This window comes from Rhagoletis zephyria, unplaced genomic scaffold, assembly GCF_001687245.7.
Source record: "Rhagoletis zephyria isolate East Lansing unplaced genomic scaffold, Rhagoletis_zephyria_1.1 Rzeph_scaffold_00898, whole genome shotgun sequence".
Classification (NCBI taxonomy): domain Eukaryota; kingdom Metazoa; phylum Arthropoda; class Insecta; order Diptera; family Tephritidae; genus Rhagoletis; species Rhagoletis zephyria.
The window spans coordinates 108,698-123,968 of NW_016157982.1; the positions used below are offsets into that span (position 1 = coordinate 108,698).

The 15,271-nt window shown below is 42.8% G+C and overlaps 1 protein-coding gene across 2 annotated transcripts in view; it reads left to right on the forward strand.

Annotated features, from left to right (window-relative positions):
• Positions 1-9,393, forward strand: part of Kaz (E3 ubiquitin-protein transferase Katazuke) — a 109,960-nt gene extending 100,567 nt beyond the window's left edge. For both annotated transcript variants that reach the window (XM_017614786.1, XM_017614787.1), the window contains 2 exons: positions 9,056-9,180; positions 9,238-9,393. In XM_017614786.1, coding sequence (XP_017470275.1) covers positions 9,056-9,180; positions 9,238-9,384 — 272 coding nt within the window. In that variant the 3' untranslated portion in view covers positions 9,385-9,393. The remainder of the gene's footprint in view (positions 1-9,055; positions 9,181-9,237) is intronic.
• The last annotated feature ends 5,878 nt before the right edge of the window (positions 9,394-15,271 follow it).

Sequence of the window (15,271 nt, forward strand, 5' to 3'; positions counted from 1 at the left end):
TGGCTTCACTTGGCATTTACAATTGGCGTCAGTTAGCACAGAAGAGAAATGACTGGCGTGCTGTTTTGGACTCGGCCAAAATCGCTTAGGCGGTTACAGCGCCAAATAAGAAGAAGAAGTCCTTAACACAACCCTGTAGGGAAAACACGAACTAGTGAACCAGATTTCTAGTTCAGTACTAGTTCTTTTTTGCCAAAAACGAACCAGGCCGATAGTAACTAGTTCCGCACCAGTCCAAAAGCAGTGAAATCTGGTACTTTCACTAAACTATTCTATTTTAAATTTTAAAAGCAGGGACGATAATCATTATGAGTAAATTAATTTAAATCAGCATTTAATCATTATTTTATGAATTATTATTGAGTTTTGTTTTTTCGCTCAAACGAAAATAATTATTATTTGATTTTTATTTTTGGGATTACAAATAATGATTATTTTATGATTTTTATTTTTTAGCGCAGAGATTATCATTAATTTTCAGTTTTATTTTTACACTTAAAAATAATGATAATTTATAAAATTGAAAAGGCCATAGAGACGCAACCTACTGAAATTTTTACCTGAAAAGTTTGGGTCTTATTCCTTTTATAAGGGTGCGGCTACCTCTCAAAAGGATACGTCGGTTATCACGCTGGTATAGTTTTTGAGATGCTTAATAATCATTATCCTTAGTGATTCCATAAACAAAGGCCAAGATCCTGAAGGACAATTGAGAAAGGCAGTTGCAGAAAAAGAGGCATTTAAAAAAAAGTATCAAAATAATTACCACTTTCTCACTAAATTTATTTAAAAATGCAAGCCACCAGAGCTACCACGCACAACACTCGCACAACTTCGCTCCGGCTACTGCAGCAGGTTGAACTCCTACTTGAGTAGGTTGAATGAGGATGTGCCGAATGAGTGTCCGGCATGCGGAGAGACCCCACATGACTCGAAACATCTCTTCGCATGCCCGGAAAACCCGACAACCCTAACGGCCTTGTCCCTGTGGACAAACCCCACAGAAGCTGCACGCTTCCTAGGGTTGCCGTTAGTGGAACTTGACGACAACGACTGAGATACCAACCGATCTGGGCGGGGTTGTTGTAGCCGCTACAACAACAACAACAACAACAACCTTTTTTTAAGAAAAGGCAAATTAAGTTTTTTTATGCAATCCACCACAGCTACCTTAATACAGTCAGTCAATAAAGTTTAGGTACAACGAATTTTTTACAATACGGGCAACTATTTTTTTTTAATATTTTAGTTTTCGGTAATTTTTTATAAAAATATGTCAATTCTACAACAAGATCCCCAAAAATCAGAGTTCCAAACCTTGTGCAAAATTTAAGAAAATTCTGCAAAATTTCATTAAAATAATTCACTTTCTATTTACGCTCTCGCTAGAAAAAGTTTTTTAGCCCATTCAATTTTAGTATAATGAAGTGCAAGTGTGAGGAAGCTAGCACTTACCAAACAACAAAAAAAAATTGCTAAATATCAATGTAAGTCCTAGCTACCTCAAACTTGCACTTTGTTATACTAAAATTGAATGGGCTAATAACTGAGTACTTAACTTTTTTCTAAAGANTTTCTTTAATTTTGCATAAGGTTTGGAACTCTGATTTTTGGGGTTTTTGGTGTAGAATTAACCATATTTTTATAAAAAATTATGGAAAAATAAAATATTTAAAAAATAGTTGCCGGTATTGTAAAAACTTCACTGTAGCTAAACTTTATTGACTGACTGTATATCTTCTTTAAGTTAAGTACGACAAAAACTTTCGAAGTACTTCATATACATACATATAAGCTTAAAAAGAACTGAATTTACTTTTACTTTTAAGCAGAACGCACTTTTGTTTTTTACTTACTACTTAAGTTTAATACTACTACTACTACTAATGTGGTTTATAAATTTTTAATAAATGCGTTTAAACATTTGTGATGGTATTGTCCTTCCTTCAACCGATCGTATTTAATATAAAAGGGAAATGTTTCGACAAGCCTGATTAGAAATGTAGATCTAAGGTGACGAATTTATAACAGGTTGGGAACTATAAAAAATGGATGCAGATCGAACTAGATCTCATCTGTCGAATTAGGAACTGGTTTGGAACTAAAGAAAAGGGGATGCAGAACGAACTAGATCTCATCTGTCGAATTTGGAACTGGTTCGGAACTATAGAAAAAGAGATGCAAAACGAACTAGATCTTATCTGTCGAATTTAGAACTGGTTCGGAACTAGAGCCAAAGGGATGCAACGGGGGACAATTGACACTTCCTAGGACGTCGCAATGTTAAATTCGCCAGTCACTAGCATGCAAAAGAGAATTAACGCGTCTAGTCATGGTTCCAAACGCACTAGAACCGAACCAGTTCCGCACTAGTTCGTTTCCCTACAGGGAGGTAGTGCTCCACGCCCTCGATTTCGCCACGTCGCGGCAACCACGGCAGAAGTAATTAGCCGGCAGACCCTCCTGCTAGCATGCCTTCCCATTAAACAGTGGTGTAATAATACTGGTGGTCACCAGCCTTAGTAGAAGGCGTTCAATCGTAATGAGTACGTCGGATCTTTTCTTGTCGTGCTGGGCCACACGTGGTTTCCTCCGACCATCTTTTGTTTGCCTTCCCAACGAAGTATGTCCTGAGCCTTGTCTTGCAGGTAGATAGAGGTGTGCCCGCTTCATGAGACGAGTTGACGTCAGACAAGGTGGTTCCCTTCCTCACAAGCTAGTTCGCAGCACAGTTACCTTGAATGTTCCTGTGGCCTGGTACCCACACGATGTGAGTAGTAGATTTTGAAGCTAGATCATTAAGGGATTTCCTACATTCTATCGCAGTTATAGACGAAGTATTGTAGCATTCCAGTGACTTGATAGCTGCTTGGCTATCGGAGTATATAGTTACTGAATGCAGGTTAAGAGAAGATTCGCTGAGCCAGAGTGCAGCCTCTTTTATAGCCGCAAGTTCTGCTTGGAAGACACTGCAGTGGTCTGGTAGCCTAAAGCAGACATCTAGTGAGAGGTCCTTCGAGTGTATCCCAGTCCCTACTCTTAGATTTAGTTAGGAGCCGTCTGTGTAGATGGCTGTATAAAGGGCGAACACACCAAAACTGCAACACTTTGGGAAACTTATAAACTCACCTAAAAAGGTTTCAATATTTTGAAACTCAAATGCCATGAGTAGACCATGACCTTAGTTTCGCGTAGGAGAAATTTCATTTGAATTTGAGTTCTAGTTAAGTTAAAAAAGGCAACCGAGTTAGAAACGATACAAATTGTTTTGCACGAGTTTATAAATAATCCAGCCTTAAGTGTGCGTAAAATTGCTAAAAATTTAAAATTGCAACATTTCACAGTTTGCAGGGTTTTGAATCGGTACAAGGAAGGTCTGGCAGTTACCAAAAAACCTGGAAGCGGGGCTGAGCATTTTCAAAGTGATAAAAACAGTGCTCGGAAGGTCCTCAATGCGTTTTCGCGAGATACGAAGATTAGCTCGCGTTCTGTTGCAAAATATGTTCGTAAATCGCATTCTTTCGTACAAAAGGTAAAGCGGAAAGCTTCATTGAGAAGTTTTAAAGCGCAAACAGCGCTATATCGAGGCGCAAAGCAGAATGTTACATCTAAGTCTCGCAGCCGGAAGTTGTATGAATCCCGAATACAAATGCATTGCTATGGACGACAAAACCTACTGCTTTGAAAATTNAACAGTGCTCGGAAGGTCCTCAATGCGTTTTCGCGAGATACGAAGATTAGGTCGCGTTCTGTTGCAAAATATGTTCGTAAATCGCATTCTTTCGTACAAAAGGTAAAGCGGAAAGCTTCATTGAGAAGGTTTAAAGCGCAAACAGCGCCATATCGAGGCGCAAAGCAGAATGTTACATCTAAGTCTCGCAGCTGGAAGTTGTATGAATCCCGAATACAAATGCATTGCTATGGACGACAAAACCTACTGCTTTGAAAATGTCGAATATATTGCTGGTCAAATTTTTTATACTGCTGCAAGTCGTCAAGATGACCCTGAAAGCTGTAAGCTGAAAACGAAGTCCAAATTTCCAAAAACATACATGGTTTGGCAAGCTATTTGTTCCTGTGTCTGTAAGAGCAGCCCTTATTTCACATCCGGGACAATGAACGCTCAAGTTTATCGGGATGAGTGCCTCAAAAAGCGTTTTTTTGCCATTTATCAACAGACATGGTACTAGACCACTGTTCTAGTCGGACCTGGCAGCTGCCACTATGCCAAAGACACATTACCATGGTATAATGCAAACAACATCAATTTTGTACCTCGCACCTGCAATCCACCCAATAGCCCAGAGCTACGTCCTATTGAGGAATATTGGTCAATCCTGAAAGGGATATTAAAGAAGACGGGTGAAACTGTAAGAAATATCGAAGAATTCAAAACAAAGTGGTTGTGGTCGTCGCGTAAAGCCGATGATGCACTCGTGCAGAAGATGATGGCGCGTGTGCGACGAAAAGTCCGATCACTTGCATATGGAGCAAATCTTCTTCTTCTTTTTCTTATTTGGCACTACAACCGTTTGTCGGTTTGGGCCGAGACCAAAAATTAGGAGCAAATAATAACTAATATTTTAACACTTTAATTACATATATATAAACTTCAAAGTATTATACTAAAAAAAAAATATTTCAAAGCCTTCTAGTTTCTTTCTGGTAGTCATTTTTAAGTGTCGTAGTTTTGGTATGTTCACCACCACCATGTTATCTTGGAGNCAAAGTGATAAAAACAGTGCTCGGAAGGTCCTCAATGCGTTTTCGCGAGATACGAAGATTAGCTCGCGTTCTGTTGCAAAATATGTTCGTAAATCGCATTCTTTCGTACAAAAGGTAAAGCGGAAAGCTTCATTGAGAAGTTTTAAAGCGCAAACAGCGCTATATCGAGGCGCAAAGCAGAATGTTACATCTAAGTCTCGCAGCCGGAAGTTGTATGAATCCCGAATACAAATGCATTGCTATGGACGACAAAACCTACTGCTTTGAAAATTTCGAATATATTGCTGGTCAAATTTTTTATACTGCTGCAAGTCGTCAAGATGACCCTGAAAGCTGTAAGCTGAAAACGAAGTCCAAATTTCCAAAAACATACATGGTTTGGCAAGCTATTTGTTCCTGTGTCTGTAAGAGCAGCCCTTATTTCACATCCGGGACAATGAACGCTCAAGTTTATCGGGATGAGTGCCTCAAAAAGCGTTTTTTTGCCATTTATCAACAGACATGGTACTAGACCACTGTTCTAGTCGGACCTGGCAGCTGCCACTATGCCAAAGACACATTACCATGGTATAATGCAAACAACATCAATTTTGTACCTCGCACCTGCAATCCACCCAATAGCCCAGAGCTACGTCCTATTGAGGAATATTGGTCAATCCTGAAAGGGATATTAAAGAAGACGGGTGAAACTGTAAGAAATATCGAAGAATTCAAAACAAAGTGGTTATGGTCGTCGCGTAAAGCCGATGATGCACTCGTGCAGAAGATGATGGCGCGTGTGCGACGAAAAGTCCGATCACTTGCATATGGAGCAAATCTTCTTCTTCTTTTTCTTATTTGGCACTACAACCGTTTGTCGGTTTGGGCCGAGACCAAAAATTAGGAGCAAATAATAACTAATATTTTAACACTTTAATTACATATATATAAACTTCAAAGTATTATACTAAAAAAAAAATATTTCAAAGCCTTCTAGTTTTTTTCTGGTAGTCATTTTTAAGTGTCGTAGTTTTGGTATGTTCACCACCACCATGTTATCTTGGAGGCCCCAGACCGAGTCGTCCTTCTTGGAAGGGATACGAGTGGAGCACTTAGATATTCTCGAGCAGAATAATATAGGACGTACCACTGCTGTTTAAATGCAGTGAACTTTGTGGGGTTCGAGACTCCATTTCTTGCCTATAGTCGTTTTACATTGGTAGAGAGCGGTAATGGTGTTTTTGGCCCGCTCCTCTACGTTGCGTTGCCAGATTAATTTCATGTCCAAGATGACGCCCAAGCATTTCACTTTATTAGTGAGCGATAGCTTTACGCCTTATAGGGGGATTTTTGTTTTCCGTGTAAAGAGAGCCGTGACCGTTTTAGCCGGGTTGGCGGTCAGTCCGCATTCTCTACACCTGGTTTACACGATACTCAAGGCGTTCTGCAACAGTTCTCCCATTATTTTTGGGTGTTTACCGGTTGCAGTTAAGGCAAGGTCATCGACGTATGCAATAGCGTTGCAGCCGGTGCCCTGTAGGCGCATGAGAAGAGTGTGGTGAGAATACTCCTCCTTCAGGAGTGCCCCTTTTCTCATATCTTGTGATGGGAGGAGAACACGGACTTTCCTTTTGTTAGAGGTTACTAAAGTTGGCCTACTTCCGAGGTTACAAATTGCTAGGCTATTTGAAAAAATAAAATCCATAAGAGACTCACCCTGATTGTTAATATCCATGGACTGACCCCCACAGCGAATGATGTGCGTTCGCATCGCTACCGATCACGATTGGAAATTTCCATTTATTGGCCTCTTTCACAACGTCCCGCAACCGGGTCGGGGGATAAGTGGCATGGTCGTGTGCCATGTACGATGAGACCAGCCAAAGTGGTAAAGCGCTACTAACGGAACTAGCATCGCTATCAGTGCCTACATTGGCCCCCGGGTCTGAGTCTCCACTTGTCCGTCCAGGTTTCCTTGGGGCGGAGCTGGTTCACTCTCCCCTTTCATGGAGCCGTCCTGAGAAACAGGGTTGGAAGCCACGGGTTCATTTATAGTGCCTTCCGTGTTTTGGGAAATGCCATAATTCCCTTTTTGGTTTTAAGGGTTATGGAGTAAAAACCGTAGCTTATTACCCCATTGTTTTCAGCGAGAATGGGCAGAGACTCCTCGTTTATCACAAGCATGTTATATTGCTGATCCTCCACTACTCTCCAATCAAGGGTTTTTAGTGAATCTTCGGAAAGCTGGATTATCTCCAAGATACCTTCGGGCTTGGCGGGTTCTTCTGGCACCCAGGCACTGGTCCGTGAACTACAAGGAATTTCTTCCTTATGCGCCGGCCACAGTTCCCCAGCATGGCTATGGCTTCCTTGTATAGTTCACCGACATTTCGTCGGCACAGGAAACGAATTTGATGCGGGCTTGGTAAAGACTCGCATCTCCGACTACAGTGTGTCCAGAATCTCCTTATCGACCCGGCAGAGGCCCACAGGGACGGACTTCCAATTGTCCGCCATCAGGTTCCCCTCCGGGCGTCGCTTATCGATAATTGCTAGGACTAGATGGTCTTTAGCGACATCATTGAAGGCCATTTGAGCCCGAACAGGGTTAATAGAGCCGGAAGAATTTGCAGACCTGGGCATTTTAGGTTCCCGCTCAGTGCTGTTGTCCACCGACCGCCGCCTCTTAGAGTCCGATGCCTTGTGGGTTGGGGAAGTTTCCTCGGGGTTCGCGGGGGACGTCCTTGGTCTTCGTCCATTTCCGGCTTTCGGCAAGGGTTCTTGCCGAATTACGCCTTCACGGCCGGACGAACCTCCTTCTTCGCCCTAGAGCTGCCAGGGGAGGGTTTGTTGTCGCAGCTCTTTGAGGGTTAGAGACTTCTCGCCTGGCGTCAAGCCTATCAACTACCTTGACCGCAATAGGCTCTTTAGTGCCGGGTGCCTCCATCGCCTCGGCCGCTATAGAACACCCTCGAGGGGTTTCTCCATTGCCGCTTTGGACATGGAAGGCCGGAAAACTATTTCACTCGACCGTTCAAGCCTACTTTGCGCCGCTATCTCCGGTCCATTGCGTCCCTCGAGGGGTACGTTGAAGCCGATGGTGAGCGCGGAGAGACCTTCGGGCTAACCCGAATAATTTGGCCGTAAAGGCCCTTTTGGAGCCGTACTAGCGGTAGCCAAGGTTTTTTTGACTTGATTAACGCCGTGTTCGTCGGCGGCATTTTTACCCGTGCAGGGATACGGGGCTGGGTTGTTTTTTTTTGCATTACAGCTGTGTCTTTGGTCGCATACTGATCCGAAGCCTTTCTGCGACCTGGTAAAAATAGGAGGGAAACGAACGGTCGGCCACAGCAGAGCCCCATGCTGTGGTAAGTCCACCGTTACTCCCGGAGGCGGACAGGGATCCGGGAGGCGTCGTTAAAATACAGTCGGAAAGCCCCTTGACTGCAAGCCATCCAGTGGGCACGGTGACGCATGAAACCCTGAATTAAGGAGGCGTTTTATACGTACCGCCAGGTACTCTAGAAATAGCCTAAATATGACACCGCCTTTTTTTGTCGATTGTGTATACCCGCGAAGCTAATACGCCTGTGTAAAAGAACGTTGAGCGATACCGTCAAAATTGGGAAAGACCTTTCCGTGCCGTTTGATACCAAACGAGGTTTAAGGCAAGGCGATTCGCTGTTGTGTTGGCGAAGATAATAAGAGACGCAAAACTGAACCGCTCAGGCACAATATTTTACGATAGTAGATGGATAGCGAATTAAAGCGGGTGGGTCTGGCGGTGAAAGGGGACAAAACAAAGTAGCTTCTGTAATCAGACAAACGTCACTGCTGACTGTGATAAGTTTAAAAATTTAGACAAGTTAATTTGTTTAGGGACCAGCACAACAGCCTTAAAATCTAATGGAGAATAATACTTGCCAACATATTTTTTAAGGCTGAGTATGCTATTGAGAAGTAAAGTCTTATCTCGTCGTTTAAAAATCACACTAGAAGTTGCGCATAATGCCATAATGACGAGGCGGCTCGCGGAATTTTCGAGAGATATATTTTGCGGAAGACTCGTGGTGTTGGCGATGGGGAATTCCGCAGACGATGGGTCGATTAGCTGTACTTACAAGCTTTGCGGATACGCTGGATTGTTCATGTCGTACGGATGGACAGAAACTCTCCAGCTCTGAAAGTATTTAACGCGGGTCGCGATGCTCGTAAAAAAAGGGGGAAGTCGGCCAAAATCGGTTACGCCGCTAATCAAGAAGAAGAAAACAAACCGTTTATCCTTTACCAATTACTGTGGAATTAAGTTGTATGATTCATTATTAATTAAAACTCTATTATATTTTTTTAGATACTCAGCCATATAAAGGCTTATTTAGTGAACGTCGTTGGAAGGACCTCGTTCTGAACTTTCGAAATGAAAATTATCGTATATTCCAGCTATCAACACAGTCTTTACTAAGCGTCACAATCCAAGTAAGATGAATATATGAAATTATTGAAATGATACTATGGTAATTCTTTTTCGCTTAGGCTGGCCTATCAGCATTAAAAACGCCACAATGCTATTCATCAAATTGTAAAAATCTCCATTGCCCCGTTTGTCAGGAGGATTTCAATCAGATAGCAAAAAAGTTGCCGTACTCGCACTGTGTGCAAAGTCGCCTTATTTGCCGGTAAGACTAGACTAGACTATATAATAGCATTTTTGTGAATTACGATTAAATCAAAGATAGTTTGGGAAAAAAGGTTTTATCTTTGCGTTATAGTAATAGTATCTAGTTGTAATAATTTTATTTATTTTCTTTAGATCTTGGGTTATAAGAACCCTTAAAAAATTCAAACAAACTTTAAAATTAAAATAAATAAATGTATAATCATGTATTTATTTTAATTTTAAAGTTTATAACAATAAGTGGTGTGTGTCTGCATGACACTTAAAACTAAACAATATTTTGAAGAAAACTCATTTAAAATTTGTTTTCTATATTTAAGCCAAGTACTTGTTAGTAGCAGTGAACGATAGTTATCATCTTTAAGAATATTTAAAACTCTTGGCAGGTTCCAAACTTTCTCACCAAAACAATCGAAACGAATACTTTTATATACACATATGTTAGCTTTTGACCGCAGCTTCGCCCGCGTGATGTTTGGTTTAACGTAATTCTTCTAAATGTAACAGCAAAGGAAACAAATCATTTAACTTTTATTAAAAAAGTTAAGTAATTCAAATTAATGACATCTACTGCAATACATTTCTTAAACAATACGAGGTATGAATTCTGATTGTTCCAGTGGTGATGCGGCTTGCACAGTATGTATTATGAGATGCGTACAGGTTAAGCATCAATATGACTGGCACCTCAACTTTTAATTCCAGGTTTTGCGACGGCATCCCTGACAATTCCTAAGAGTTTGGTAACTCTATAGGATATATTGTTACATCCTCATTTGCCATTACTGTATCAACAGAAATGTATGTGGTCGCCTCACCAGGCACTTTATCATGCGGCCCTCTCCGATTTCAAGGAAGTCTTTAGCAAAGAATCCGGATCCTCAGTCACTGGATGTTAGTTGTGAGGTTCAGTATTAATAATAATAACACAGGTCTGCAAAAAAATGGGTTCGGAATGTTCTATAAAAGTGTAGTGTCATTTCCGAAGTAATTTTTTGCGTAGAATCCGAATCCGGGGTTTAAATTGCTCTATCACGTCAGGACTTTGAGATATCCTAACCTAAAAGTGCAAAAAACGCTGTTTTTGCCCATTTTTGAGGTTATGTAGCTACGAAGATTTTGCTCTTCATAAAAAAGTAGACGTGGTATTTTAAAGTATAAGTCTTCCTCTTTTAAATGCCGTTGAGTTTGCTCAAATATCTTAATTTTTCACTGAGATATCGCATTTTGAAGTCTCCATGTTTCGAAAATGACCTTACACTTTCCTAGAACAAAACGTTGTTGACCTGTGTAATTGATGCACGCACTTATCTCCCCTTCCGCAGTGCCACGCTCGGTGATAGTTATCGTCTTACGCAAATCTCCTGCGAGCAATACGACTACTTCACCTTACCAATACCTTTCCGGAGCTGAAACACTCAAACATCGATATTAAATTTATATCCAAATATGTTGACGATATGTTTGCAATAGTTAACCGTCAAGACGTCAATACAATCTTAAAAACCCTTAATAAATATCACCATAAACTCCAATTCACCATGGAAATGGAACATAAAGCCAGCATCCCCTTTCTTGACGTTCACATCCACAGGGAAAGAAATAATCCCTACTGGACTGGTACACAAACCGGCGTCTTTGGGTCGTGTGATTAATTTCCTATCATCACAACCTAAAAAATACAAAATCAACACGGCCAAAAATTTAATACACAGAGTACTTCCATTGAGTGACCGGAAATTTAACGACATAAACATAGAAAAACTCAAAAAAATCCTAAAAAGTAATAGCTACCCAGAAAAGTTAACATGCGACTTAATAAAACAAAAAATTACAGAAGTAAACGGCCACCTAAATAGAACGTCGAGTAAAGTAACAACAAACATCACAAATAGATATTTCAGCGTTACTTACATTCCGCAGTTGTCCGAGAATTTAAATCAACACATGGCTAAACAACAAAATATAACGCAGCATACAAATCCAATTGCACTTTATCCACAATATTTACAAAAACCAAAACCCCCATAGAAATCAAACAACAAACCAATGTGGTTTATGAAATGAGGTGCAATGGTAAAGAAGCCGAAAACTGTGACAAAGTGTACATCGGAACCACCAAGCCCTGGGTACTCGGCTTAGCGAACACGAAGCAGACATAAAAAAAAAAACAAAGAAACAGCACTGCGCTAGCGCAGCATATGGCCATACATACAATACATTAGAAAGCTTAAGAATAATGCAGAAAAGGGCAAATGCAATGAACAAGAAAGAGGATACTGATCACATCGCTGCAGTTTATTTATTATGTTTCACAATCTATGTATATATATAATACGCGAAGGCATTCTTTGTGCAGCATAAAAGAACTGCACCGTTCGTTCGATTTTCAAAAATGGGGCGTCAAATTAAAGCCCTTGGCCTGTAGATGTGCAAACTGGATTTATTTTTTCGAAAGGAGTTGACATCTGTTAAATAATTAAACTCAAGTTATTTACTAATCAATGCCCTCGGATCCGCACCGTGCGTTCGATTTTCAAAAGTGCGGTACCAATTAAAGGGCTTAGGGTGAGCATGTTCAAGAAGGTTTTACTTTTTCGAAAAAAGTTGCGACCTGTTAAGAAATTAAGCTCAAACTAATTAAAAAGCGCAATCAATCATTAAATATGGGAATCAATCGAAATGGTTTGGAAAAGTCTTTATAACTTAACTAAGTATAGGAGGGTTGCCACATGTTAAAAAAATGTAATTCAATTTCAATTAAAGGAATTTGGTAAGTTAATAAGGTATCGCCATATGGGTGTTATACAAAAGAGGTTTAACAAGGTAGTAGTTTGGAAATATTTTGAATAGGGTTGCCACCTATTTGGGCAGTCTAATTGAACTATTTTATACCCAAGTTATATGAAATATTAACGATGAATGTCAAATGAAAGTTCTTCAAGAAATACTTAGTTTGACACTTTAGAACATTTTTGATGTGTTTGAAGGTTGCCCCAGTTTAAAGGGCTAAACTAAAATTATTTAATAAGTTAAATGAATTACTAACCGATGGTCATCAATGGAAATGGGCCATTCCCACGACAGCCGGTTCTACGTACCGGAATGACTCGGGTTTTACCCGACCAAGGGCTGTTGTTTCGGCGATCTAACCCCGTTTAGGTCGGCGAAGTATCTCAGAAGTTGTTCGTCCATAGGGCTACATTCGATACATAGTGCTGGCATCGAGTCAAACCCAGGGCCAGAAACCTACACCTGCTGTGTATGCCAGAGACGACTACACCACAACGCCACCTCTGTCAAGTGCAATGATTGCGAGGGGTGGAGTCACCTCATAGTCTGCTCAGGACTACGGACACATCGGCAGTGGACCACGTCTTTTGTGGCCCCCTGTTGCTCTTACAGAGCAGCTTCCACGGCTAACCCCAGTCCACCTGNAAGTGCAATGCTTGCGAGGGGTGGAGTCACCTCAGAGTCTGCTCAGGACTACGGACACATCGGCAGTGGACCACGTCTTTTGTGGCCCCCTGTTGCTCTAACAGAGCAGCCTCCACGGCTAACCCCAGTCCACCTGAGCAGTCCCACACAGACCGACCTCAACTGCGACGCCACCCGCCACCACTACAGGGCGGCAACCACCTCAGCAGCGCACACAGCCAACTGCGGCACGACCACACACATCCCTCACACCCCACATCACCACACGTCTCCCGAACCACATGAAGCTCCTTCAATTGAACTGTAACGGGCTTCAGAAAGATCGAGGAGATAACCGTCTTCATGGGACGGTATGGCATATTGATAGCTGCGGTCCAAGAGACGAAGTTGCACAGCAATTCAACACTGTTGAATTGTGCCGGGTACAACGTGCACCGTCGAGATCGCGAGCGAGATAATGGTGGTGGCTTAGCGTTCATCACGCACCACACCGTGCAGTATCGTCTTATCGAAGCAGACATCGACCGCAGGGATACCACCCTAGAATGTCAGGGCATTGCTATCTAGTCAGGCGATGTTGAGCTCGAAATATTTAACGTTTATATACCCCCTGTCACCTGCTGCCCGGCAGGATGTCACCCTGACATAGGTGCGCTCCTCAGAGGTGAAAACCGTATGGTAGTAGGCGGCTTTAATGCGCACCACGATCTTTGGCACTGAAGCCTGTCAAACGATCGTAGGGGAACTGACTTTGCTGTGCAGATAGACGATTCGACATTCTGCACAATGAACGACGACGCACCCACCAGGATTATGGGCAGCTGCTGCAGCTCGCCAGATCTAACAATTGTAAGCGCTGGTCTGATAGACAGCGTATCATGGCGACCTATGCTGACCCTAGCATCAGACAGTCTGCCCATAGTCATCTCGATTGATAAACCAGCCGAGTTTGCTTCCGCGGAGCACCGAACATATATCAACTTTTCTAAAGCTGATTGGAAAGGCTTCGCGGAATTTACTGAAAACACCTTCGCTGCTCTCCCCACACCAACCGACGTCCACCTTGGTGAACGTAAGTTCCGCAGGGCTGTCACCGCTGCTGCAGCTCGCTTCGTACCGGCAGGATGTATCACCGACCCACGCCCAAATTTCCCTGCTGAAGCGGCTGTTCTAGCCGATGAGCGTGACAGCCTTCGTCAGGCCGATCCCGGTGATCCCCGTATCAGGGATCTCAACGCGTAGATTCGGAAACTAATAAACGTACATAAGCGGAAGAAGTGGGAAGATCATCTGAAGACCTGCAACTTCACCTCTGGTGTGAGTAAGCTTTGGTCAACCGTGAGGTCACTGTCCAATCCGACGAAGCACGACGACAGAGTCGAAATTTCTTTCGGCGACCATGCTTCGTCGGACCCGGAGCGATGCGCGAGCTATTTTAGCCGGCAGTTCATACTGCATCCTCCGGTGGACAAAGCCAAGCGTCGAGTGACCAGAAGGCTGCACAAACTGCCAACAACCTGTGCCCCCCTTGCTTTCACTTGCGGTGAAGTTCAGGTGGCCATCGGGAAGGCGAAAGCCTCCAAAGCCATGGGTCCCGACGGAATATGCATGCTGATGCTGAAAAATTGGGGTACTGCGGGGGTAGCGTACCTAACGGAGGTCCTCAATTTGTCGATGGCCACTCTCATCATCCCAGATATCTGGAAGGTGGGGAGAGTGGCCTCACTGTTCAAACCGGGGAAACCTGCCAACATAGGAGATTCTTATCGTCCGATAACACTCCTTTCCCCGGTAGCGAAGACACTCGAGGCCTTGCTACTGCCGTATTTCACAAACCACTTGACCCCAGAGAAGCATCAGCATGGTTTCCGTAAAGTGCACAGTACAACAACAGCACTTAACGCCATAACACTCAAATAACTCGTGGCCTTAACCGTAAACGTCCCTGTGAGAGAACGATTCTAGTAGCGTTGGACCTGTCAAAGGCTTTTAACACTGTCAGCCATTCAACGCTACTAGAAGATATAGAGGCTTCCTCTCTCCCACAGAGGCTCAAACGGTGGTCGGCAAATTATCTAAGTGGTCGACACTCGTCGGTAATGTTTAGAGACAAATCGAGCAAACTTAGGAAAATCAAACAGCCTAGAGTCTACATAACTCGAGACTGCGTCCCTGTGAATGCCGTTCAGAGCCTGTCTGTGAGCTGACGGGTCCAGAGGCTGCTTAATGAACCTCTGGACTTCGTCCGGCAGTTCATATAGATGCCTCCTGACGTGCCTCGGCGAGGGCTCCTCTGCAAGCAGCTGTCTATTTGGGTGGCCACATCTGTGGCTCCCAACAAGAAACTGCTTGCAGAGCATCGTGTTGTGCTCCCTAATTGGGAGCATTTTCACCTCATCGTGGAGGTGGTGTTCTGGTGACATCAGGACGCATCCGGTCGCTGTCCTATGTGCT